This window comes from Barbus barbus (assembly GCF_936440315.1).
Source record: "Barbus barbus genome assembly, chromosome: 11".
Classification (NCBI taxonomy): Eukaryota; Metazoa; Chordata; class Actinopteri; order Cypriniformes; family Cyprinidae; genus Barbus; species Barbus barbus.
This window is the reverse complement of record NC_136739.1, coordinates 12,281,784-12,306,764: the sequence shown is the minus strand read 5'-3', so window position 1 is coordinate 12,306,764 and position 24,981 is coordinate 12,281,784. Positions and strand designations below refer to the sequence as shown.

The following is a 24,981-nucleotide window of genomic DNA, read 5'->3' as shown; positions in this document are numbered from 1 at the left end:
CTTCTTGCATTTGGCGGTTGCCTTCTCTGTGACATAATGACGTGCTTGGCAAGTTTGTTTCAGTTCTTACGGCTTCAGATGTTAACATGTTAACGTTTGCCAGAGCAACGGCGCATTGAAGCGTTTTTTTCCCCCACTAGTTTAATGTTTATGAATGAATTTAACTTGAAAGATTATCATTAATCTTGACAAACTATATATCATTCTGAAGGTCTAAGCCTCAAGCATCGACGACAGATCGCTGTTTTCCGATGGAAAGCTTATAAGGAATGTATTTGCTACATTTGCGTAAGCAGTACACTTCAAAACATGCAGAATAAAAAAGCAGTATGTACCAGATTCATTGTAATAACGAGCCACAAACGCGTCCACTGCTGAAATCCCACTTTAGTTAGACAGGTAAGGGTCCACAGAACAACATCCCAGCGAGCACTTTTAGTCCAGTGAAACAATAACGTTGTAATAAGGATGAATATTCCTTTGTTTACATTTAATTTCTTCGGGAGAGTTATTGTTCGCGTCCGTTATGGAATAAATTACGCTCAAAAACAGCGTCTTGGTGGTAAAAAAAACAACACTGTGTTGTAGCATACAGTTTTACAAACAGAATGAGACCGTCCACGGAAAAAAAAAGTCTCTGAAAAGCGGAATATAGTTATTTGAATTTAGCGCTCTCTTGAAAGCGTGACGCACGCTGTGACGCAGCTGTCATCTGAGCGGGGCGTAACTTAGCGATCTGCTTTATCCATAAAAAACTTTTTTTTTTCTTCTACATTTTTATATATGTGTGTGTGTGGGGAATGTGGCCGTATCTGCATGATTATCATCTGAATGGAAGCACATCAGCGTGTGATTACTGACTGTATGACCATGTCTGCCAATATCACTTCATGTCTGGCAATCAGAATATATACAAACATACTATATACAAAGCATTTTTTTCTATTTTTTTCCCTTTTTTATTACTCTAATTATTTTTGTATTTTTTAGTGCTCAAATAAATCACTTGTATGATGTCTAAAATTTTGTCAATTATTTTATAATTGAAAAACTATGCAGGAATATGTATAATGACTAAAATAGTTTGTATAATTCTGCAATCCGGTGGGAGGACTATAAATAGTTTCAGAAAAAATATAGCAGGAATCTCATTTTTCATTGTATCTTCTTCAAATTTGAAATATAAACTCATGAGACATGTGGCTTTCAATCCATTACTTTTCTGGATTGCTCCAGGACTTATTTCATGTATTTGTATATGAAATAAAAAAACATTCAGTGTGGAAAAATATTTTTCAAGGCACGTCAGTGTCTATCACTTTTTATATTTTTGAGCATTATCAACTCTGGATGATGGATAGTAAAGCCTAGAGTGTCTTCTTTCCAAAGATACCTAATTTGTTTGTGTAGCACACTTTGTCAGGAACTGTTACCGTTTTAATTTAGGTAGGTTATTTTCACCTGTGAGGCCCAAAATGGAGGCGAAGGTTAACAGGTTAAAAAGACATACACAATGAGTGATTAGAACATTATAGACAAATGTGTGGGTTACGTACATGCTGTGAAGTTATGCAGTGGACTGATATTTGTTTATAAGTCCTTTTAAGATAATTGTAGGCTCATCTACACGGTCTCTATGCCATTCTGTGGACGTGAGAATGTGTTCTGAGGAACAAAGGTCAAAAAGGGTGTAGAAGGAATTTCAGTCTGGTCTTTGTCTTGGGTGGGGGAACGGTGGGGGAACCCACCCAACAAAGTCTCTACTAATGATTTCCCTCATGTGATGGTCACGATATGCTGTGTCTTTGACCATCAATCTTGGTTACTTGCCCCAAATTTGACAATTTCCTTCCTGGGTTGAGATTCTCAATAAATGTTTTTTTTGTGTTAATGTTGTAAGCTGGCCAACTCCGAGAAGGGGTACGAGGCTGGCAGCCTCGTTATTTTCTTTTAAGTTATATTTACAAGCGTTTTCTGCCTTTATTGGGACAGGAGAGTAGAGAGCTGACAGGAAAGCGTTGGAGAGAGGGGGGGGGTGGGATCGGCAAAGGACTTTGAGATAGGAATCAAACTGTATGTTGGCGCACTAACCACTAGGCTATTGGCATCCACAAATGTTTGTATTTTAATTTTGACTAGATCTCTGTAATTAGAGTTATAAATAGTAAAAGTAAATTTTTGGCCATTCAGAATTACCTTCTTTATAATCAAATTAAAATTACAGATATCTCTGTAGAGTGTTCTCTGTACCTCATTATTCCACCAAGGCATTTGCACGTTCCCAAACATTTCTGGGGGATACATGGTCACCTTGGTTTGCTACTGCAAGGACGATCAACTGTCTTTCCTGACTCCCTCTTAGGCCTCTTACGTTATAGATATTGCAGCATTTTATTGCTCTGGGCACATCTGCAGTCATTATGTTTCCTGCAGCAGGATTATGGCATGTTCACGCAGGTGATCAGGGACCCCAGGCATTTTTCTTTTGGTGTTTTTCAGAGTCTTTACTGTCTTTTAAGTTATTGTAACTGTGACCTTAATTGCCTACTGCCTGTAAACTGTAACACTGTGTCCTAACTACACGCGCCACGATCCGCGATAAAAGGTATCTTTTCCATGTTAATCAGAGTTTTTGTGCTAACTAGCTGCGACGGCAACACGCAAAATTTCTAATTTAGAAACTGTTTCTATTTCCATGACGTCGTGGTTGGAACAACATACAAACTATATGACACTAGATAATCTCAGGTGATTATGTGCTTTATTCAAAATTAAACGTGTCTAATATGAGTTTAAATATCATATTGCGTGACCTTATAGCCATACTGAAAGCAACAACAGATTGCTTTCAGCACACCCAAGCACGCTTCTGATTGGCTGCGATATTTGATTGATTCTGTCGTGTCGCGTCTGGTGTGGACACCCAAATTGCTTGTCACTGGAATCTTGTCGCGTGTAGTTAGGACACGGTGTAAGTGGCATTAAGGGCTGTTCCACTGGTGTACATGCAAGAATTATGATTTTTTTTTTAACTTACACAAAAGATCTTATTTGGATTTTACTAAATTATCTTTATATTACTACATCCTGAAAAAGGGACATTTCTTTTTTTTTTTTTTTAGGTTTAGTAATATATACTTAATTCTCTGCAAGTGAAATTGAGTAGTCTTGATAAAATTACAGATATCATCAAATTCATTATAACTTGTAAAAGTGTAATTAAGAAGATTAATAATCCACTATTGTAATTCCACAACTTTCCAAAAGAGATACGGCACTATATGATACTATGTACGGCAGAAGAGAAAATGATGTCAAAGTGAAAAACAGTACCTCAGCAGCAGAATTTGGAAAAATCGTGTGGATTTGAAAACAGAAAGGATGTATTATCAGAGTTGTTAATATTAAAAATGCAAGTTGCAAAGCTCTCACTGAGACATACTGTCTTTATTGTGATCAAAAACATATGTTGATAACTTTAATGCAGTTAAAGTGTTCTACATATGAATCCAATTCATGAGCTTGTCAAGAGTATTTTTACTCAGAATATCCATAACACTATTAAGCATTCATGAGGCAAAACATCAGACAGGAAAAAAATATTGATAGTGGAATTTAGAGCTGTATGTGGTGCTGTATGGTTTTAGTGAGAAACTACTGAGGTCTAAATTTGAGACCCACCCCAGTCAGTGTGCCAAATGGCAACAATTTACCATATGGTTCTGTGGCCTGCCATGGGCTCTTATCCAGAGAAAAAAAAGAAGAAAAAAAGGAAACAGTAGAGAGCTACTGCATGGATATAATGTTTGATTGTTTTGTACATTTCTCTTTCTGCAGTGCTCTATTTAATGAGTTGGTCACTGGGAGCAACAATGTCAGGTTTAGGTGTGCTGGTGCTTGCTTTGAGTCTGGTTTACACTGGATATATATGTAAACCCAAGACCCCTCTTCCTAAATCACTGGTAAGCCTGTTCTACATTCATATACAGCATTTGCCGTATTCTGCATTTTCTATCATCAGTAATTTGTCATTCATTTTTATTTACATCATTAGTTTTTCTTACCTTACCTTTTCTAACCTAGAACACTTAAGAAATTGTTACTGAGCATAGTAAGGTTGCCTGGCTAATAAATGTCAGTAAATTACAGTAACAGTAAATATGTTTATTATATGAAAACGTTTTTGCCCCTTCCTGTTTATATTATTTTTTACTAAATTTTTCACATAGGGCCAGGTAGGGCCCTTAATAAATTAAATCGTCATTTAAAAACGTCTCGGTTACGTATGTAACCCTCGTTCCCTGAAGAAGGGAACGGAGACGTCACGTCGGTGACCGACGAATTGGGATCTCGCTTAGAGAGACCAATCCCCTACGAGAGTATCTAAACAAGCCAATGGATATTGGCATGCGATTATTGCATCCAGCTGCCGCTAATCACAGCGTGAGTATAAGTAGGCAGCGGGTGCAGCGCATATTCAGGTTTTCGCTAAGGAGCCGAGCCGGTGACCCGGCCGCTCAGCGGTGGTACAGCAGCCGTGGCGACGGGACGTGACGTCTCCGTTCCCTTCTTCAGGGAACGAGGGTTACATACATAACCGAGACGTTCCCTATCAGTCGGTCACTCCGAGTCACGTCGGTGACCGACGAATTGGGATCCCTACCAAAGGGCCACGGGTACTGCCCCTTCCAGTGTCCTGTGGAAGCCTCCTGAGCCCCTATTTTTTGGCGCAGGTCAGGGCTACCACAGAAGACCAACTACTGTTGCCATGGCACTACCCACTCAGTAAGACTGGATAACACTGGGAAAACGTACCCGCTCCAGTTGGAACCGGACGCTACGGAAGCTCGCCCTTCCCGCAGGAGGTTCGGAGCAATTACGCATATGATCAACCTTAGGCGCATATGGAGAATTAGAGGAAATTGTACCTCATGGATATTGGCAGAAGACCTGCCGGGGAAACACGGGCTCTCAGGCTATACCGTGGACTATACACATATGGGGTCCAAAAGGCCTTTCATATGGAACCCAGCCCTCTACCGGTTCTCACGGATTCAACGAGTGAGGGCCTAGCGTCAGATGCTCCGCCACATCTGACTGCCGAGGGGACGGAGGAACTCGACAGGGTCTACAGTACGGACTCTCTGGAGCAATTTTAGCAAGCCGACCCGAAAACGGAGCCTCTCAGTGCTTCTACCCGTTTGAGGTGAGAACACAGGAGGAAACCGGTTCCACACGAAGGCTATAGAACCTAGCGAACGTGTTAGGGGTCGCCCAGCCCGCAGCTCTACAATATCTGCCAGCGAGGCGCCACGAGCCAACGCCCAGGAGGATGCAACAGCTCTAGTAGAGTGAGCTCTCAACCTGAACGGGCAGGGCACACCCTGTACCTGATAAGCCAGGGTGATGGCATCCACTATCCAGTGGGTCATCCTCTGCTTGGAGACGGCCTTCCCCCTCTGCCGGCCTCTGTGACAAACAAAGAGCTGGTCTGAGGTCCTGAAGCTTTGTGTCCTGTCGACGTAGCATCTCAAGGCCCGGACAGGACAAAGCAAAGCAAGGCTGGGTCTGCCTCCTCCGAGGGCAGCGCTTGCAGGCTCACCACCTGGTCCCTGAAGGGAGTAGTGGGAACCTTGGGCACATAGCCAGGCCGGGGCCTCAGGATTACCTGGGAGTCAGCCGGCCCAAACTCTAGGCACGAATCGTCGACCGAAAATGCGTGCAGGTCCCCTACCCTCTTGATGGAGGCCAATGCAAGCAGGAGCAGAGTCTTCAATGAAAGAAACTGCAGCTCAACCGACTGCAAAGGCTCGAATGGGGCCTGCTGTAGTGCTTAGAGCACTAGAGACAGGTCCCAAGAGGGTATAGAGGGGGGCTGTGGGGGATTTAACCTTCTTGCCCCCCTAAGGAACCTGATGACCAAGTCATGCTTACCCACTGACTTCCCTTCCACGGGGTCGTGGTTGGCAGCAATCGCAGCCGCATAGACTTTAAGGGTGGAGGGAGACAGCCTTCACTCCAACCCCTGCTGCAAAAAGGAAAGCACGACCCTGATCGGCACTTCCCGGGGGTCTTCTCGGTGAGAAAAAAACAACTCGACGAACAGGTTCCATTCCAAGGCGTAAGCCTGTCTCGTGGACGGCGCTCTAGCCGAAGCGATGGTGTCAACTACCCCTTGGGGTAGGTCACCTAGAACCTACGCGTCCCGCTCCAGGGACCAGACATGAAGTTTCCAGCTTCTTAGGTCTGGACGCGGGTGTCATAAGGTGCCCTGTCTCTGAGTCAGTAGATCCTTCCTCAGAGGAATCTGCCAAGGAGGGGCTGTCACGAGGAGCATCAGTTCTGAGAACCAAGTCCGAGTGGGCCAGTAAGTACGGCGCCACGAGCAGGACCTGCTGCTCGTCCTCCCTGATCTTGCATAGTATCTGTTTTTGCGAGAAGGCTCACTGGGGGAGACGCATACTTGCGAAGGCCCCGCGGCCAGCTGAGCTGGACCGTCTGGGGATGGAGTCTCCATTCTCCGGGGAGCGCAGCTCGTGACAGCTCGTCGGCTGTCCGGTTGAGCAAGCCCGGAATATGAATGGCACGAAGCGACCTCAGATGCTTCTGACTCCAGAGGAGGAGGTGGCGGGCGAGTTGCAACATGCGATGGGAGCGTAGACCACCGTGTCGATTGATGTACACAACGGTCGCAGTGTTGTCCATGCGGACGAGTACGTGCTTGCCTCGTGAGCGCCTTCTGAGACGGATGAAGGCCAGACGTACTGCTAGCAACTCTAGGCAATTGATGTGCCAGTGCAGTAGGAGGCCCGTCCAAACCCCAGACACTGCAAGCCCGTTGAACGTGGCGCCCCAGCCGGTGGTGGAGGCAGCTGTGTAAATCACAGCAAGCCTGGAGACCTGTTCCAGGGCACTCCTGCCCGCAGAAACGAGAGGTCTGACCACGGGGTGAGGGTTCGGCGGCAGGCCGGTGTAACTTGGACCCGGTGAGTGCCGCGCTGCCACGCCCACCTCAGGACTTGGCCATGGAGCCAGTGTTGAAGCGGTCTCATATGAAGCAGCCCCAGCGGCGTGACTGCCGCTGGAGCTGCCATATGCCCCAGGAGCCTCTGAAATTGCTTCAGTGGAACCGCTGACCTGCTCTTGAACCTATTCAGGCAGTTCAACACCGACAGAGCACATTCCTGCGTGAGGCGTGCTGTCTGGCTGACCAAATCCAACTCCATGCCGAGAAAAGAGAACCTCTGCGTCGAGGAGAGTTTGCTCTTTTCCCAGTTGACCTGAAGGCCCAACTGGCTGAGGTGTGACACCAAATCCCTGTGTTCGCACAACTGGTCCTGAGACTGAGCCAGTATGGGCCAGTCGTTGAGGTAGTTGAAAATGCGAACGCCCTGTTCTCTCATGGGAACAAGGGCTGCTTCCGCAACTTTCGTGAAGACACGGGGTAACAGGGACAGCCCGAAGGGCAGGACCTTGTACTGATATGCCCGTCCTTCGACGAAACCCGCAGGAATGGCCTGTGGCGCGGAAGGAATCGACACATGGAAGTACACGTCCTTCAGGTCGACCGCTGCAAACCAATCTCGGGGACGGATGCACCCAAAGATGCGTTTCTGCGTGAGTGTCTTGAACGAAAGCCTGTGAAGGGCCCAGTTCCAGACACGCAGATCCAAGATTGGTCGTAACCCACCGCTTTCTTGGGTACAATGAAGTAAGGGTTGCAAGCCCTGTCTTCATATCGGCTGGAGGGACCGGCTCCATCGCGTCCTCCGCCAGTAGGACAGCGATCTCGCCATACGAGACGTGAGCATCAGCTGCCTTCACTGCTGTGAGGTGGATGCCCCTGAACTTGGAAGGAAACTGAGCCGCATAGCCGAGTCAGATGGTCCACTGGAGCCAGCAAGACGGGCTGGGTAGACGCAGGCACCCAAACACCGTACAAGCGGACCAGCGGGACCACCGACATACCCGCGGTGGGGCAGCGAGGTGGAACACAGGAACATGGCCCGTGGCGGCCCAAGGGGTCCGAGTGTGCGGTGCGCGCTTACCTGGTTCCGAGGTTTGGCAGAGGGTGCGTGAGTAGGGCCTTTGATGACGCTCTCGAACCGCCCACTGCTGCCAGCTGGCGAAGAGGAGGATGAGCACGGTCCGGAGTTGGTCCGTCCGTGACTCTCCATGTCCTCTTGGGACCCAGAGGCAGAGACAAGCGCTTCTTGTCGAGATTTTTGAAATAGAAGAATCTCCACCCGGCCCTCCTCCGGGGGAGGGGGAGGCGCATCCGCCACCTCCCAAAACAGTCCTCTCTCTCTCTCTGGGTCGCCCATCCTGTGCCTCTTGCTCTTCCGCTCACCGCCAGGTTTGACGGGGGCCAGGACGGGCGGGGCGGCCTGCCTACGCCCAGCTCAACGGCACCGCTTCTGGAAGCTGCTGCGGATGCGGGAGCAGGGACGGACGCAGGGGCCGCCCTCGGCGACAAGCAGGTTGGGGCGCTGCAGCCGGCGGACGGGTGGAGGCAGCAGCCGAGAACTGCTGGGCCATGTTCTTGACTGCGTCGCCGAAGAGGCCAGTCTGGGACACAGGGCCCTTGAGGAACCGATACTTTGTCGGCGTCCCCATGTCGACCAGACACAGCCAGGGGTGAACGTCCTGGACCACAAGTGTGGACATCGCACGACCCAGAGACCGCGTCACCTTCGTCGCTCGTAGCGCGAGGCCCGAGGTACAAGCTCTCAGAGCTTCCGGATCGTAACCACCCCCGTGCATGTCCTCAGTGCTTTTCGCCTGAGGACCCTGCAGTAACGCCATAGCGTAAGGTGGAGGCAGCTTCCCCACAGGCCATATAAGCACCGCCGGACAGACCAGACGAGGCCCGGAGGCACCTACAGGCCCGGAAGGGGAGGCACGGTTCGCCCCGCCGAGTAGAGACGGTATTAGGACACAACTGCATCACAACCGACCGCTACACCGGGGGGACCCCCGTATACCCCCTAGCTGCGCCACCACCGAGGGTGGTGAGGGGGAGGAGTTAACAGGGCGGTTTCTGGCAGTAAAAGGTGCCGTCCACGACCTGGTAAGCTCCCCATGCACCTCCGGGAAGAGAGGCACTGGGGCAGGGCGCTGAGAACCAGCGCAAGCTACCCCGAGAAACCAGTCGTCCAACCTCGAGGGCTCGGGACACGGTGGGATCTCCACTCGAGCCCTACCCTCTCAGTGGCCCGGGAAAGCATAGCCGTGATTTCTAGATCCGACTCAGGCACTGCTACTGCCAGAGCAGCAGCAGCCGAATCTTCTTGCCCAGAAATCTCCAGCTCACCCTCCGATGCAGCAGTCGACGTCTGGTCGTCGGGAGGAGCGCCAGGGTAACTGCTAGTGCTCCCCTTGTAGAGGGCCCAGCACGTTCCACTGACAGCTCAACTGGTTTTGGAGCGCAAGAGGGGCGATGGTCCCTCGAGGGTTTGTTCCCTGGAGGGTTTGCCACCATGCCACCGCCTGAAATGGTCCCTGTCTGTCTGCAGCCAGAACGAGAGCCAAATCAAGGCAGAGGCTACAGAGCTCCGTCCCTTTGTCGAGGTATCAGAGCCTGGCCCGCAACTCCAAGATGATCATCTTCCCACCATGAGAAGATGCCTCATCCACGAGCGCCACCTCAGCATGTTACTGCCCAGGCATGTGAGGCAGCGATCATGACCATCACCCGGCACCAGGTAACAACCGCATCCAGAAACGGACGGGTGACACGTTGTCTGAAGCAAGACCCAACTCGTCTTTACAAAGACGTAACGTCGAGTTTGCCAGACGCAACGTCGTCTTTAAAAAGACGCACCCGTGAATGCTCTTTTAGAGAAATCACTCTTTCAGTGTGCTGAAGCGCACAGGGGAGATGGCCGTTTGCAACACAATCAGTGGGTAGTGCAACCTGATGTGTGCAATCCACTTGACACAGGAAGAACCACCGCCGCTGACGCGCCGTACCACCAGCACAAGAATGCCTCGAAGAGCGCACTGACTTGCAGACACTGTAGGTTGGTCAGGAGCAGAACGATGAACGCTCGGCTCCAAAGCGAAAAGCTGAATATGCGCTGCACCCGCTGCCTACTTATACTCACGCTGTGATTAGCGGCAGCTGGATACAATAATCGCATGCCAATATCCATTGGCTTGTTTAGATACTCTCGTAGGGGATTGGTCTCTCTAAGCGAGATCCCAATTCGTCGGTCACCGACGTGACTCGGAGTGACCGACTGATAGGGAACTGCTTTTTGTATTTATTGCGTTACCTTTGTCTAATATTTCAATTTGTTTGGTGATATGCATCTAAGTGTGACATGCAAAAAAAAAAAAAAAAAAAAACAGGAAGTGGGCCTTACAGGAATATGTCCCTTATATGGCTGCTTTATTTCCCCACCAATGTCAAAATCAAAACCTACGCCCTTGCTTCACATAACACAAAAACAAACTTTTTGTCTTATTCTTTGGCTTATTCTTGACTATAATACTATTACTGTAGCTGTTTATTATAATTATATTTAACAAGTCGTCTTATTATACTTTATTATACTCATTTATAATTCATATTTTTAGGTGTTTTTCCTCCTTTCTCTGTTGTGTCCTAACAACATCAGAGTTCTGGAACCCAGAATATTTTGATACTTGAATAAAAACAATGAGAGCCATTAGAGCATCCGTACTGTAGTTAGTACTGTGCTCCACACTTTGGTTTAGCAATGTAAAAGGGCATGAAAATCGAGCAATGGATGATGAAACGTACAGTACAATGTAATTTTGAAAGCACTGATGTTTTTATTTTTTTAAAAGCCTATTAGGATATGACAATATTTTTGGTGAGTTTATTATGTAATAAATTTCTCAATGTAATAATTAGTATATAATGAGCTCAATATTTTATTACGTTTTGAGAGAATTATTACATTATGAACATTTTATAACAACAATAATAATGTAATACTTATTACATTATGTGCAGTTTTTACATTATGTGCAGTTATTACATTGAGTTGCTACACACGTCATTGTCTCTCTTTTGTGAAACAAACATGGCATGGATGCAAGATGACCAGTAGGTTAGCAAGATAATAATATTGCTCTTTCACTTTCACATATATCCATGACGTCATCACAGTTGTCAAGTTAGTCATACGGATGCATGATAGTAGTGGGGACAAGTCTACTTTAAAGTCTCCTCTGGAGTCTGAAGTGTTTTTTGGGGGGTTTTTTTGGACACTTGATATCCCCAACATTTGTGCACAGTTTCAATAAGAAAATATTAGTGGCTGAAGTCTGATTACACTCTTTCTAACACAAACTGTTAAAATATTATGTGAGCAAATGCAGTGTACATAATGAAAATCATATATACATCCAAGTGCATCCAAACCTTTTATTAGTAGAGTTGGAGCAAGAATCATCATTTTGACTTAGTCTCATGTATCTCTCTGTATTGTTTTTTTCCCTCATTCAGGGTAACATCACTGAAGTGTACTATCTGATTCCTGAACAGACATTATCTGACAGTATATCATTGACTGAGTCACAGTTAATCAGTGCATCTAAAAATCATCCCACCGAAAACAAAAACCCACTGAATACAGAGGAAGATCCAGAAAGCAAGCAAAATGAAGACGAGGAAAACTATGCCAACAAGGTCTGTCTGATACCCATTTCAAAACATATATATGGGTCATTCCACAAAATCGGTGTCTTTTCCACTTGGAAAAATAAAAAAACTAAGTAAGTTTAATCAGCATTTTTTAAATATCCATGAAATAAAGACACCTTAAAATGACAAGAAATTGTATTGTGCCATCTCAGGCTATGTAATTTATTATTTTATTACTATTCGTCTACCTCATGTTTTGGTATTTTTGCCAACCCTGTTACCGATACAAGCATTGCTGGATACTATAGTTTAATTAGAACTGTGTGATAGTTTTCACATATATGAGCAGCATTTTAGTCTCTCTTTTCACTGGCATGGTTTCAAATTTTGTATTTTTTGTATATATATTTTTATATTTGTCATTCAGATGACCAAAAACATCCTAATTTTAAGAATGACCACGTCAATTAAGAAAAACATTTATTTTTACAAGAGAGAGATTAAAAATGGGGCTTTGCCCAAAATAAAATATAGTTAAAGTTACAAAGGAAAAACCTGGAGGGCTGTATTAAATATATCTTTTTTTTTTTTTTTACAATTTTTATGAAATTAATGACAGAAACAGTATTGACGTCATAATCACAGGACTGACCAGAGTAAAAGGGATGACAGGAGACATTCTTCAGCACACTGCACATGTAAACTGCATATATTTGTTTACATAATAATGTACAGTTTTACAATTTTAAATCGCATTATATTGTTTAGCACTTACTTGGGATAGTTTTCTGACAATAGTAAACAGTCAATTTTTCAAAGTCAGTTCATTGTTGATTTAGCACAGCATTTCCCAATCCCAGTCGTCAGGCCGTAAGTGCCCTGCGAAGTGGACATCACCGTATATTCCGCCATGATTCCAGGTCGAAAAGAGTGTATATGTTCCATTGAAAGGGCATTAAAGGGTGTGAGATGTGAATTTAAATAGTATTTATTTACAGAGGTTTTTTATGTTATACTTCACACTTCTCTAGCTGCGCAAATCCATGAATGAATGTTCCGAAGTGAAGTAAACTTCAACAGATTTACTCTGCTCAGGGAGTATGAAGCAATGAACACTGTGTAGGGATCACATCAATTGGAACACAGTTCATGCACGTAGCTCTCTTCTAACAAGCTGGTTATCTGAATCAGGTGTGTTAACTAAGAGAGACATGCAAAATATCCAGAGTGGGGGGCGCGAGGCTGGGATTGGGAACCGCTGATTTAGCACATTACATTTCTAAGAGATCTAATGTTTTAAGGGTATTGTAATTATATATTGCATTCCATCTGTTTGTCTGTGTCCCCTCACAGAACTTCAAATATATAAATCTGGTTCAATTAATTATACAAGCTTTCTGTGATCATCTGAAACCAGACCAAGATCTTGACTTTCTTGAACATTACAAGACTGGTGTGAAGGTCCGCAGTCACCTTGCTGCTCTTGTTTGTAACGGAATTCACATAGATGCATTATTGACAATGAGTGTTGGAAGAAAATTAGTTTTATTGAGACTGACCATCCTATCTCGGTCATTAACAACAATAGAAATAGTAACAATACCAATAATACCAACTAAAATGTAACTCATGCTCATATGCCACTGAATGATATAGGCATTAGCTCAAAATTACACCCAGGGTGACCTTTAAACATGTTTGCATTTTACACAAACAATCATTAAAAACAGGATGACACCTAATCGTCCCTGTTACCAGAGGTGGAAAGAGTATGAAAATATTTTACTCAAGTAAAAGTACCATTACATTAATGAAATTTTACTTAAGTACAAGTAAAAAATACCAGTCTAAAAATCTACTCAAAGTAAAAAGTAGCTCATTTAAAATTTACTTTGTTACTTTTTAACAGTGGGAGGGATGCAAAAATGGGATAGGCCAACGGTGTCAAACTCAGTTCCTGGAGGGCTACAGCCCTACACAGTATAGATATAACCCTAATTAAACACATCTGATCCAGCTAATCTAATCATGTAGGCTTATTTGAAAACTACATGGTATGTGTGTTGATCAGGGTTGGAACTAAACTCGGCAGGGCTGCGGCTGCTGTGTGTGTGTATTTGAGCACTGAGAACTGATCGCGCGCGCGCGCGCGAGAGAACACTTCTATCAGCGCGTTTCCGCCTATCGCACCTTCACTGACTTTAAGTTAATCGACAATGAATTGTGACTCCCGGGAAAAACGGGACGTCTGGTCACCCACTCCCTAACCCTTCGGTTGCTGAGGCCATTGTTTCAGATCGCTAGTTCGCGTTTTGGTAGGTTATCCGTCCACTGCGGCTGCCATACTGAGACTAGATATGCAAACGCCCCTTATCCAATGACAGAGACGCACATTTTGAAAGACAACACAGTTAACTTAGCCTATAGGATGTATTTTGAATGTCCGGTAGTCCTCAAATAACATTTTAGTCCCGTCTCGTCTTGTTAACGAAGACGCGCATACATTTCGTCATAGTTTTTATCATCAGATATTAGTTTTAGCTCGTCAACGTCTCGTCTTAGTCACAGGAAAAAGGTTCGTCGACAAATATTTTTCTTCGTCAACGAAATTAACACTGGTCACTTGAATGTACATTTTACAAGGGTTTTTTGATGAAGGTAACAGGGCTGACATGAAATCAGGGGACACCAATAAAATGAATGATATTTTATAGAAAAAAATGCATACTTATGCCAAAAACATTGCTTAACAATGAGACTATATTTAAAATAATATGCAAATGTGATTTTTATATCATTTTGCAAATTAAAAGTCCTGCTGAAAAAGAAAAAATCAGTGAGGGACAGGCCAAAAACCTTACCCTTATCAGCATAAATGCTATTTAAATTATTTAAAGTAATATTTAATTGGCTTTTTATGTAATATTGGTAAAAGAATGAATAGTATTATGTTGTTAATTTTCAAATTTATTTGTTATATGAAATCTATATGTTTGATTATTTCTAAGGTGCCGATTTTGTTGAATGACCCATATACTATACATGTGGAATGTTTGTGTGTGTGTATATATATGTATATATATATATATGTGTATATGTGTGTGTGTGTGTGTCTGTATGTCTATGTATGTATAGAGAGAGAGAGAGATAGTAAGGCTTAAAATATTTTAGTACTTTTTATAGTTAAATTTTTAAGGAAAAACATCATCTGGGTTGTATAGAAGAGCTGATTTTCCAGGTCTTATAGGAGAAAATGAATGTACATACATATTGCTTGATTCATTTATATAATACATTTCAAGTGTTGTGATATTTGAGTTTCTAATGTTTTGTGAATTATTTTTCAGCCTGACTCTCATATGCAAATGATCTGACAGCAGTTAATAATGACATTTATTAAAATGCTGGTTCCTTTACTTGCACCAGCCATGGCACAGACTATTCATTCAATCACTTGTTATAAAAATGTACACTGCCACCATGAAACATGTTTTTATTGCAAATTCACCTGCTGTCGTTCTCACAGGCAGATACAGAGGATGAGGAAGAAGAAGGCAACTACATGGATTGTGTAACTGACAGCATTGGTTGGGAAACTAATAACAGTGAAGAGAAGGCTATAGTTTCAATTTTGACTCTCCATACCAGGTCAGGGATCTACCATACAAAAGAAGTAGCCATGGAACAAATCCATCATGATGAATTTGATTGTAAAAAGCGAATTCCATTAGACATGTTTGAAGATAGAAGCAGCCATCTTGATGACAAAATTGCTGAGTTAGAATCAAAGGGGAATCAAGATGGTGTAGCAGATGTCTCGGGGAACATCAACTTGTTTTCAGTCACTTTGAGGGCTCTGGGACCAGAGAATGATTTGGATGAGGAGGTCTGTAAACCTCTGCTACCCAAATTACTGAGAAGTGAAGTTCAAGAATTATCGACATCTCACATCAGTCTACTGAAGAGACAGAACAGAAACCAACAGCTTTGTGCACCCACACAAAAAGAAATGAAAACAGACAATCCAATGCAAATGGAAAGCCTAGATCTCCTTTTTCTATGTTCTTCTGATTTGGACATGAGGACTGAGCATGACACAACATCAGGATATATGGTGACCCATACAGGAAAAATGCATGAACACAACAGGTCCTTGTCAGAGGGGACAGACTGTGATACAGACTATATATAATGGTAAAGACAGCAATATTTATTTAATAAAAATGTTTATAAAATGTTCATAATAAAAATGGTAAAATGTAAAATAAAATGTTGATATATGCATATATATCAACATTTTATTATCAGGCTTTCCAGTAGCTCAAATAGTAGAGCATGGCGCTAGCCACGCCAGGGTCATGGGTTCGATTCCCAGGGAAAGCAAGAGCTGATAAAATGTAAAAACTGTAACTTGAATGCAATGTAAGTTGCTAAATGCATAAATGTAAATATATACACTGTATATGGGAAAAAAATACAGTACTTGTGAAAAGTTTGGGAACATTACAATTTTATGTGCTCAAAAATACAGTAAAACACTAATATTGTGAAATGTTATGCTTTTAGTCAGCAAATATGCATTGAATTGATCAGACGTGACTGTAAAAGCAGTTACAAATTATTCTATTTCAAATAAATGATGTTCTTTTTAACTTTCTATTCATCAAAGAATCCTGAAAAAAGTTTCCAAAAAATATTAAGCAGCAAAAACGACTTTTAACATTGATAAGAATCATTATTAATAACCGAGAAACAATAATTGAGCAGCAAATCAGCATGATTTCTGAAAGGATCTTCTGACAATTGAAGTCATGGTGAAAATTCAGCTTTGCATCACAGGAATAAATTTCATTTTAAAATAAATCCACCGAAAATATTTATTTCAAATTGTAATCATGTTTCACAATATTACTGTTTGTTTTGTTTGTTTTTTCCGTAATTATATTGTGTATTGTGTATGCCCAGTACTGGATCTGGATCTGTGAAGCTTGACATAGTGTTGACTCGTTGAACTGTTAGAAAAAGAATAGTAAGAAATGGAACCTAAAAACTTTTCACATACTTTTCGTGTCTTATATAATTCTAAATGTAACTGCAAGTGTATGGGGAAATTGCTAAATTTTGAATCAGCCTCTAGCAAAGATGACCTTTAAAAAAGAAGAATGTTTTGAAATAATGAGCTTTTTTTCCTTTTTGTCTTGTCTTTTTGTATCATGTCCGAAAATTTTATTAAATATGACAACACAAAAAAATCAGTTTTTCTGAATTGATAATTCTGCGTATTCAGTGCTTCAGAAAACGGTTCCACATTACACTTAATTCAGTAAAAGTATTTGATTCCTCTATATTTATGATGGTATTTGAGTGTAAGAAACTTTAATTGTGATAACACTTGCTGAGAAAAGGAACGAACGAAACAGAAACCTTGACTAACGTTTTCAAATGTAGCCAACTACGTCACCTAGGGACTTCCACCCCAGGATGTAAAGGAACACACAAGGTTCGGTCCACCCAGAAAGGACTGAGTCAGTTCTGCCAGTTAAAACCAATGGTTATTATATAAAAAATAATTTTCACGCAAAAATCATAACATTCACTGAAAAGCACAATCAATACATTTACCCTTTAAGGTGGGTGTACAGCAGTGACAGATGGGCACATATAACGGTGTCCTGTCGTGTTACCACAGCTGACAGCTATTAATTTTCACCTGTACAAGTGAACAGAAAAGCATCGGCAGCTAATGAGGTGCATTAGAGTGTAGCAAATTAGCTCAAAAGGCAAATGTATATAAATAATTACAATTAATCATAATTGCAATTGTTTATATCAGCTGCCAGTAGTAACTGTATCAGAATTAATATTGTCATCAACCAATGTTCGTCCAGCGAACATTTAGTCTAAATTCACATCATCTCTAAGCAATGATATTTTCGTGGCCACAGAAAATAACATTCTTACAGCATTAATGCATTAGGGCATATAGCTTGATCGTAATCGTAAAGGGACATTCATTTACAAGGCAGAATCAGAAAGTTGTAATTTGTGCACAAGAGTTTTATTAACTAAACCCCAACTAGGGATGCAACGATTATAGATTTTGCTGGTACGATTATTGTCTGATGATTAATCACGGTTTTACGATTATGACGATTATTAGGCATTTATTCATTTCCCAACATTAATAATGTATAAAATCACATGAACACTCTTTAGATGTTAAAGTGTTATTTATTGCTGGCTTTTGAAACAGAAATAACACAGTAACCAACAATACAGCACAAAATAATAATAAACAAACAACAAACAAAAGTCCATCTCTCCCATTAGAATTAAAAAAGGTGACCGCTGCTCTGTAAACATCCATGACAGTATTTCTCTTTTGAAAATAATGAACGAAAGAACAATAGATAGGTCCCATTTGTTAACATTAGTTAAAGCAGGTTAACATTAACTAAAAATGTGCAATAGCTAATTGTTGCAGTAGTTAATATTCTTTGTTAATGTTGATTAATAAAAAATACAACTATGTTAGTTAATGTTAGCTCCATTGAATTATATTAAGACAACTTTTGATTTTATAATGTATTATTAAAAGTTGAAATTAAGATAGCATTATTAATAAATGCAGTCATTGTTTTTTTCATGTTAACTAATGGAACTTGTGTTACTGAACAATAATAACGAATCAGTCGTTGATATATAGATAGGCCCACTGTTCTCTATTTTAGATCAGTGGATGGGCCGTGTTTTAGCTTAGAAAAAATGTTTGAAAATAAATAGCTCATTAAGTCTTTAAGTAAGAATTATTTGATGCTATTGTGAAGACTAAAGCGAATATAAATATCTAAATGACTGAGTGTGAAACATTATTTACACAGCGCAGCTGATTTGTTTACTGGGTTACCGGGGTAACGGCAGCGGCAGCGCCCTCTAGTGGCGAATGTGCGTCATTCAGCGCGTCTTCACTTTAACTCGCTCCGCTTTTCTTCTCATCTGTGCTCATTTAAATTAAACCGTTGCCTTTTTAAAGTTCTAAAGTAATCATATGAGGCTGTATCGCAATTTTTCCATAAATAAACAGAATAAATTAATACGTTTGTTATAGGCTACTGTATAAGTTAGGCTGTTTTGTATTCGCACTTGTGCTCCTAAATACATTTTCCAGTTCGCACACATCTATTTTTAGTCGCAAATGCGAGTGAAATGCTCGCACTGTCGAGCCCTGCACACTACTATCGACAGGCATTTCTTTGGTGGAAATAAAGCTTCGCTGTTTAGTCCCTCTGTCACTAATGTAATTAGTGTAGTAGCCTCAGTGTCTCTGATAAGCACATAATTTTAAGCTGGTGCACCACTAGTGTGACTTTGTTTTCATTTTGCACAAGCTGCAACAGTTCAGCTCTGCAACAGAAACACTCGGTTTTGTGGAACCTTTACGATTAATTAACCGTGACGTTTTAAAGCGCAGTTAATCGCGGAACCGGTTAATCGCTGTATCCCTAACCACAACAGATAACTAGTCTAAACAAACAAACGAATAAACATACACTCACGCGTACATACAAAAGGGGAGCAAAGTGGTTGAAAGAAATCATTAGAAGAACAGGGAATGAAGCTATGGAAAAGGAGCCATTTAACCTTCAGTGAAACCATCAGCACCGTTTTTCAACAGGTTATACTAAACCTCTGTTTGTTTAGATAAATGTATGATACTTGCATTGCCTTGCTTGTTGACGAATGTTCGGATGCAGTCGCAGATGAAAGTCTTGATGGTTCCAAGGTTTGGACTTGCGATCATGTTCTTCCACGTTATTCCTCCAAAGATATTCTGACTCGATGGTGATTGGGAGTTTCTTCCCAGGTGGAAAGTGAAGAAGAGCTAATCCCAGATAGCACAGGTACGTCGCGGGGACGTCTGTGCGATGTGTTGTCACGGAACATTAAGGGCGTGCACGGCAATGGTCTGCGTGAGGGGTAGGAGGGGAACTTGAGTCTTATGAGCGGGTTCCCCTTCTACGAGTCGCGGCGGTGGGGGAACCGGGGCTGGAGGATTTATGCGTGCATAAAACACGGGTTTAATTTTGGACACATGGAAAACGGGATGAATCCTCCTGTACACTGGAGGGAGATTGAGGCGGACTAATGATCTTGGTGACAGCGAACGGGCCAATGAATTTAGGAGCAAGTTTATTAGACACGGAGCGGAGAGGAATGTTCTTAGTAGAAAGCCACACTTTGGAACCGACGACGTATACGGGAGGTCTAGACCGGTGGCGATCGGCCTTGGCCTTGGTGCGCGCTCCCACCTGGAGTAGAGTCTCGCGGGCTCTAGTCCAAGTGCGATGACACCTCTGGACAAAGGCGTGGGCGGAGGGAACTGCGACTTCGGATTCCAGACTAGGAAAAATTGGTGGCTGGTAACCTAAGTAAGTAAGTAAGTCGTGACGTATTGTCAAGTATGGTGACCCATACTCGAAATTGGTGCTCTGCCTTTAACCCATCCAAGTGCACACACACAGCAGTGAGTAGTGAACAAATCCACACACACACACAGTGAACACACACCCAGAAACCTCTGCAGGGCCTTGCGGGAATCTGGACTTGGCCAATCCACCACAGCCTTAACTTTCTCAGGATCCATGCGCACTCCCTCAGACGACACAATGTACCCTAAGAAAGGAACAGACTGTGCGTGGAAAGCGCATTTCTCCGCCTTGACAAAAAGCCCATTCTCTAACAGCCTCTGAAGCACTCGTCGAACGTGCTGCACGTGCTCCTGGAGAGAAGAAGAAAAAATCAATATGTCATCCAGGTAAACATATATGAATTGATCGACCATATCTCGCAGCACGTCATTGACGAGTGCCTGGAAGACCGCCGGGGAGTTGGAAAGCCCGAAGGGCATGACCAAATATTCAAAGTGCCCCCTGGGGGTGTTAAAGGCAGTCTTCCATTCATCCCCCCTCCTAATGCGGACCAAATGATAAGCGTTACGTAAGTCCAGTTTAGTGAAGATTGACGCTCCCTGCAACCTCTCGAAGGCTGAGGACATCAGCGGCAAAGGATACGTATTCTTTACCGTGATGTTGTTCAGCCCTCGGTAGTCAATACAAGGTCGCAGGGAGCCGTCCTTCTTCCCCACAAAAAAGAACCCCGCCCCCGCTGGAGAAGAGGAGGGACGGATGAACCCTGCTGCTAGAGAATCAGAAATATATTTCTCCATAGCCTCTCTCTCTGGAACAGAAAGTGAATATAACTTGCCCTTAGGCGGAGACGTACCTGGCAGTAACTCTATAGCACAGTCATAGGGACGATGCGGAGGGAGAGAAGCAGCACGAGACTTACTGAACACCTCCTTCAGGTCGTGATACTCCGTGGGCACGTTTGACCAATCCACTGCCTCCTCCTGAAACGTAGAAACAGAAACGGACGGACAAGCAGACACAAGACAAGACTCATAACATTCACTGCTCCATTCCGATACTGATTTCTGCTGCCAATCGATCCTGGGGTTGTGCTTTGTGAGCCAGGGGTGACCTAAAACAATGGGTGCAAGGGGGGAGTCCAGAACGTAGAAAGAAATGGTTTCCGTGTGGTTGCCAGATACGATGAGTGTGACGGGTCCAGTGGTGAATGAAATAGTGGGAAGGGCTTGGCCATTAAGGGCGTGCACGGCAATGGTCTGCGTGAGGGGTAGGAGGGGAACTTGAGTCTTATGAGCAAATGTGTAGTCCATGAAATTACCTTCAGCCCCAGAATCCAGCAGTGCATGACAGTCGTGCGTGTGAGCTGACCATCGTAGTCTTACCGGGAGGAGTGTAGATGTCGATGAGGTCTTCTCAGCGGAGATCCCACCCGACAGTAGCCTCAACCTTACTGCCGGGCTTGCCCTTTTACCGGGCAGTTGTAAGCAAAGTGTCCTGCGGCGCCACAGTAAAGGCAAAGGCCCTGGGATCTCCGCCTCTCCTTCTCCTCCCGGGAAAGCCGAGCTCGCCCTACCTGCATGGGCTCGTGATCGTAGACGGGGCTGACCACGTCCCTGCCGCTGGCTCGTAAATCCTGGGATGCTGGAACCCGAGCGGATGACACCCGGCATTCCACTCTGGAGATTCGGGAATCCACCCGAATAGCCAGCTCAATCAGGCCATTGAGAGTGGACGGCAAATCCAAGGTGTAAATCTCTCTCTGGACGCGATCAGCCAACCCATGCAGGAACATATCCCACTGCGCCTCCTCGTTCCATTGACACTCTGCCGCCAAGGTCCGGAACTCAATGGAGTAGTCGGCCACAGATCTCTCCTCCTGCCTGAGATCCGCAAGGACCCGAGCCGCCTCCCTTCCCGCAACCGCACGGTCGAAGACTCTCTTCATCTCGGCGGAGAGTGTCTCGAACGAGGCACAGCATGGATCTTGGTTCTCCCACACCGCTGTTCCCCATAGCGCCGCTCTCCCCATCAGTAATGTGAGCACAAACGCCACTTTGCTTTGTTCACTAGCAAATGTTCTGGGCTGCAGGGTGAAATGCATGGAACATCGAGTCAGAAACGCTCTGCAAAATTTAGGCTCACCGCTATATAATTCGGGAGAAGGTAGGCGGGGCTCTGACGGGGAGGGGTTCTCAGGTGGTACGAGGGAAACCGGCGGTGTGAGTGGCACAGTGGGAACTCGCAGATGTTGAAGTTGCTGGGTGAGCTCGGACACCTGCGTCACCAGGGCTTGAATAACCCGACCCGATTCCTGCATGTTCCTCTCCTGCGTATCCATCCGCGCTACGCTAGATCGGATGAAATCTTCCAGCGAGGAAGAGGAACTGCTTGCTGCTTCCATGTCTGGTCAGATCGTTCTGTCACGGAACAATCAGGAGGAAGCAAGGATGCAAGCAATAATATATTTAATGGTCAGAGGACACAAACTGAATTACAAAGTCTCTCGGGTGGGCAGGTGGCGCAGGGACTCGACAGACAGCGTGCAGGTGGTGAGTGGTGTTGGTGAATCCAGCAGAGGTGCACATCCAGGTGAGACGAACCACGAAGACGAAACACAGACCAGGAACCAGGCAGCAGACGACGCGCGAAGACACACTGAGGACATCAACCAACGATCTGACAAGGAGAGGAAAGTGCGGTGAGACTTTATAGGTGAGTAGATTGGCAGCAGCTGGTGCGGGAATTGAGATCAGCTGGCGCGCTGATGACTGGAGTGAGCGGTCACGCCCACTCACACATACACACACACACACACAGAGAACAACAATACACGAGACATGAAGAAACCAGTGAATTCATGAACCGTGACGTGTGCGTTTGCATCTGGGAGACGTATTTTTAAGGGCGTTTGCTCATCTGGAATACGTCGCATAGACGTCCTTTCCCGACGTTCCAAGGACATCTGGTGGACGAATTATAGACGTTAAATATTAGAATGTTACGTCTATGCGACATCTGATTTACATAGTATAGATGTTGTTCATAATTAGACGTTTTAGACGTTCCTTCATATTTACCGCTATTGATAACAGTAAATATTATCAGTTACACTGATTATACTTGTGTCTACACATATATGATAACTAAACCCGATTATTTTACACTCAGAATGAAAGAACACAACAGCTGTTGAATAATTTGTATCATTTTATTAACAGTGAATGAAAATAAGCAGTCATTTGTTATATAATTATTATTATTTATTAATCCTGAAACAAACAAACAACAAAAAGCAAATTGATTTAAGACGGCGTTCTTCCTGGGGCCAAGCGGAGATAATCCTTAACATGTTTTTCAGCCTCTGCTTCAGTTGGCGAGGGCAGCACGGGATTCTTCAGAGCTGCTCCTGTATGTTAAAAAGGTCAAACTAGAATAAGTTTAACAAATACAACTTCTCGAATTAGTCATATTTTTCGTGCTTGTATGCATAAAGTGCACGCCGACCCAAACAAATCCATGCATTAACTGCGCAAAATAACGTAAAATAAGACATTTATTTCGTCTCATACGTCTATTTAATTGTTCATATGATCCAGAGGGCCAAGTTACTACCTGATAATGATCAGCCTATGCTAATAAAATCTAATTAATATAGAGAATTGATGTGCAGTTAATGCTTGTCAACTGTTTTTAATGTCAGTCAGCGTTTTAGGATGTCATATATACTTCATGTATGTGCTTTCAAATTGACTGGTCGCTGTTAATTTCCAGTGGTGCTGAAACTCTGCTTCAGTCATAAAAACTTTAAACTTCGCTATGCTATTGTCTCTCATGTAATCGGTTTCAGGTTCTTTTAGTGTAACTCTCAACACTAAAACATTAGTGGGGAGACAGCCTGAGTCGAATATTAATAATTGTATATTAAGTCTACTTCGAAAACTGGGCTGGTCAGATTCAAGGAATCGACTCTTTTGGAGTCGACTCTTCATCACTACTGCGCACGTGCTTCCGAAAGATCATCACATAGCACGTGGAAGACAACTGAGGTACGTAGCCTGATTCATTGTCATCAATATGTGTGGTGGTCAGTCAAATATATATTTGATTTTATATAAAGTAAATCGAACAAATAAAGCATTACCTTAATTTTGACAAATAGGTGTTTCTGTGGTTTAATCAAGTCGCGGTAACAGCAGAATTTGTGGTTCATCAACAGTTCTCTGTCACTTAGCCTAATTGTGTTAATGTTAAAACAAAAGTTTCCATTTCTAAAATGCTTTTGTGTATATGAAACAACATTTTACACTGTTTAAATGGCATATATCTGCTGGTAGGCACATGCATCTTAATATAAAAAGAGATAATGTAGGCCTAAGTCTGTATGAAAAGCTCATGAGGAGTAATCACGCTTATGGAGCTGTATCAACAGTTATTGCATACAATTTTTGCATGCACAGGTAACACTTTACAATATGGTGTAATTTGTTAACATTAGTTAATGCATTAACTAGCATTAGTGAACAATGAACAACACATTTGCTACACTATCACTATTTATTAATCTTAGTTATTGTTTGTTAATAAAAAATTCAGGCGTTCATTGTTTGGTCATGTTAATTCACAGTGCATTATCCAATGTTAACGAACAACTTATGATTTTAATGCATTAATAAATGCTGAAATTAACATTAACTAAGATCAATAAACGAAGAAGTATTGTTAATTCTTAGTTCATGTTAACTAATGTAGTTAACAAATGTTAACTAATTAACCTTAATGTAAAGTGTTACCCGTACACTGTACATTGGAACACATTTTGGACGTACCTATTAAGAGTGCGCCTATGTTTGTTTTCCTGATCCCTCTCTTTTCTCCCCTTCCACACCAGTTCAGTTGTTTGGCTACAGGACCAAAAACCTTGGAGCATATTCTCCA

At 43.2% G+C, this 24,981-nt stretch overlaps 1 protein-coding gene across 3 annotated transcripts in view; it reads left to right on the top strand.

The window, feature by feature from the left end:
* The window catches only part of LOC306876622 (uncharacterized protein), an 86,843-nt gene extending 70,362 nt beyond the window's left edge, over positions 1-16,481 (top strand). For all 3 annotated transcript variants that reach the window (XM_079427935.1, XM_079427933.1, XM_079427934.1), the window contains 3 exons: positions 3,838-3,962; positions 11,480-11,662; positions 15,144-16,481. In XM_079427935.1, the coding sequence (XP_079284061.1) occupies positions 3,838-3,962; positions 11,480-11,662; positions 15,144-15,809 (974 nt within the window). In that variant the 3' untranslated portion in view covers positions 15,810-16,481. The remainder of the gene's footprint in view (positions 1-3,837; positions 3,963-11,479; positions 11,663-15,143) is intronic.
* The last annotated feature ends 8,500 nt before the right edge of the window (positions 16,482-24,981 follow it).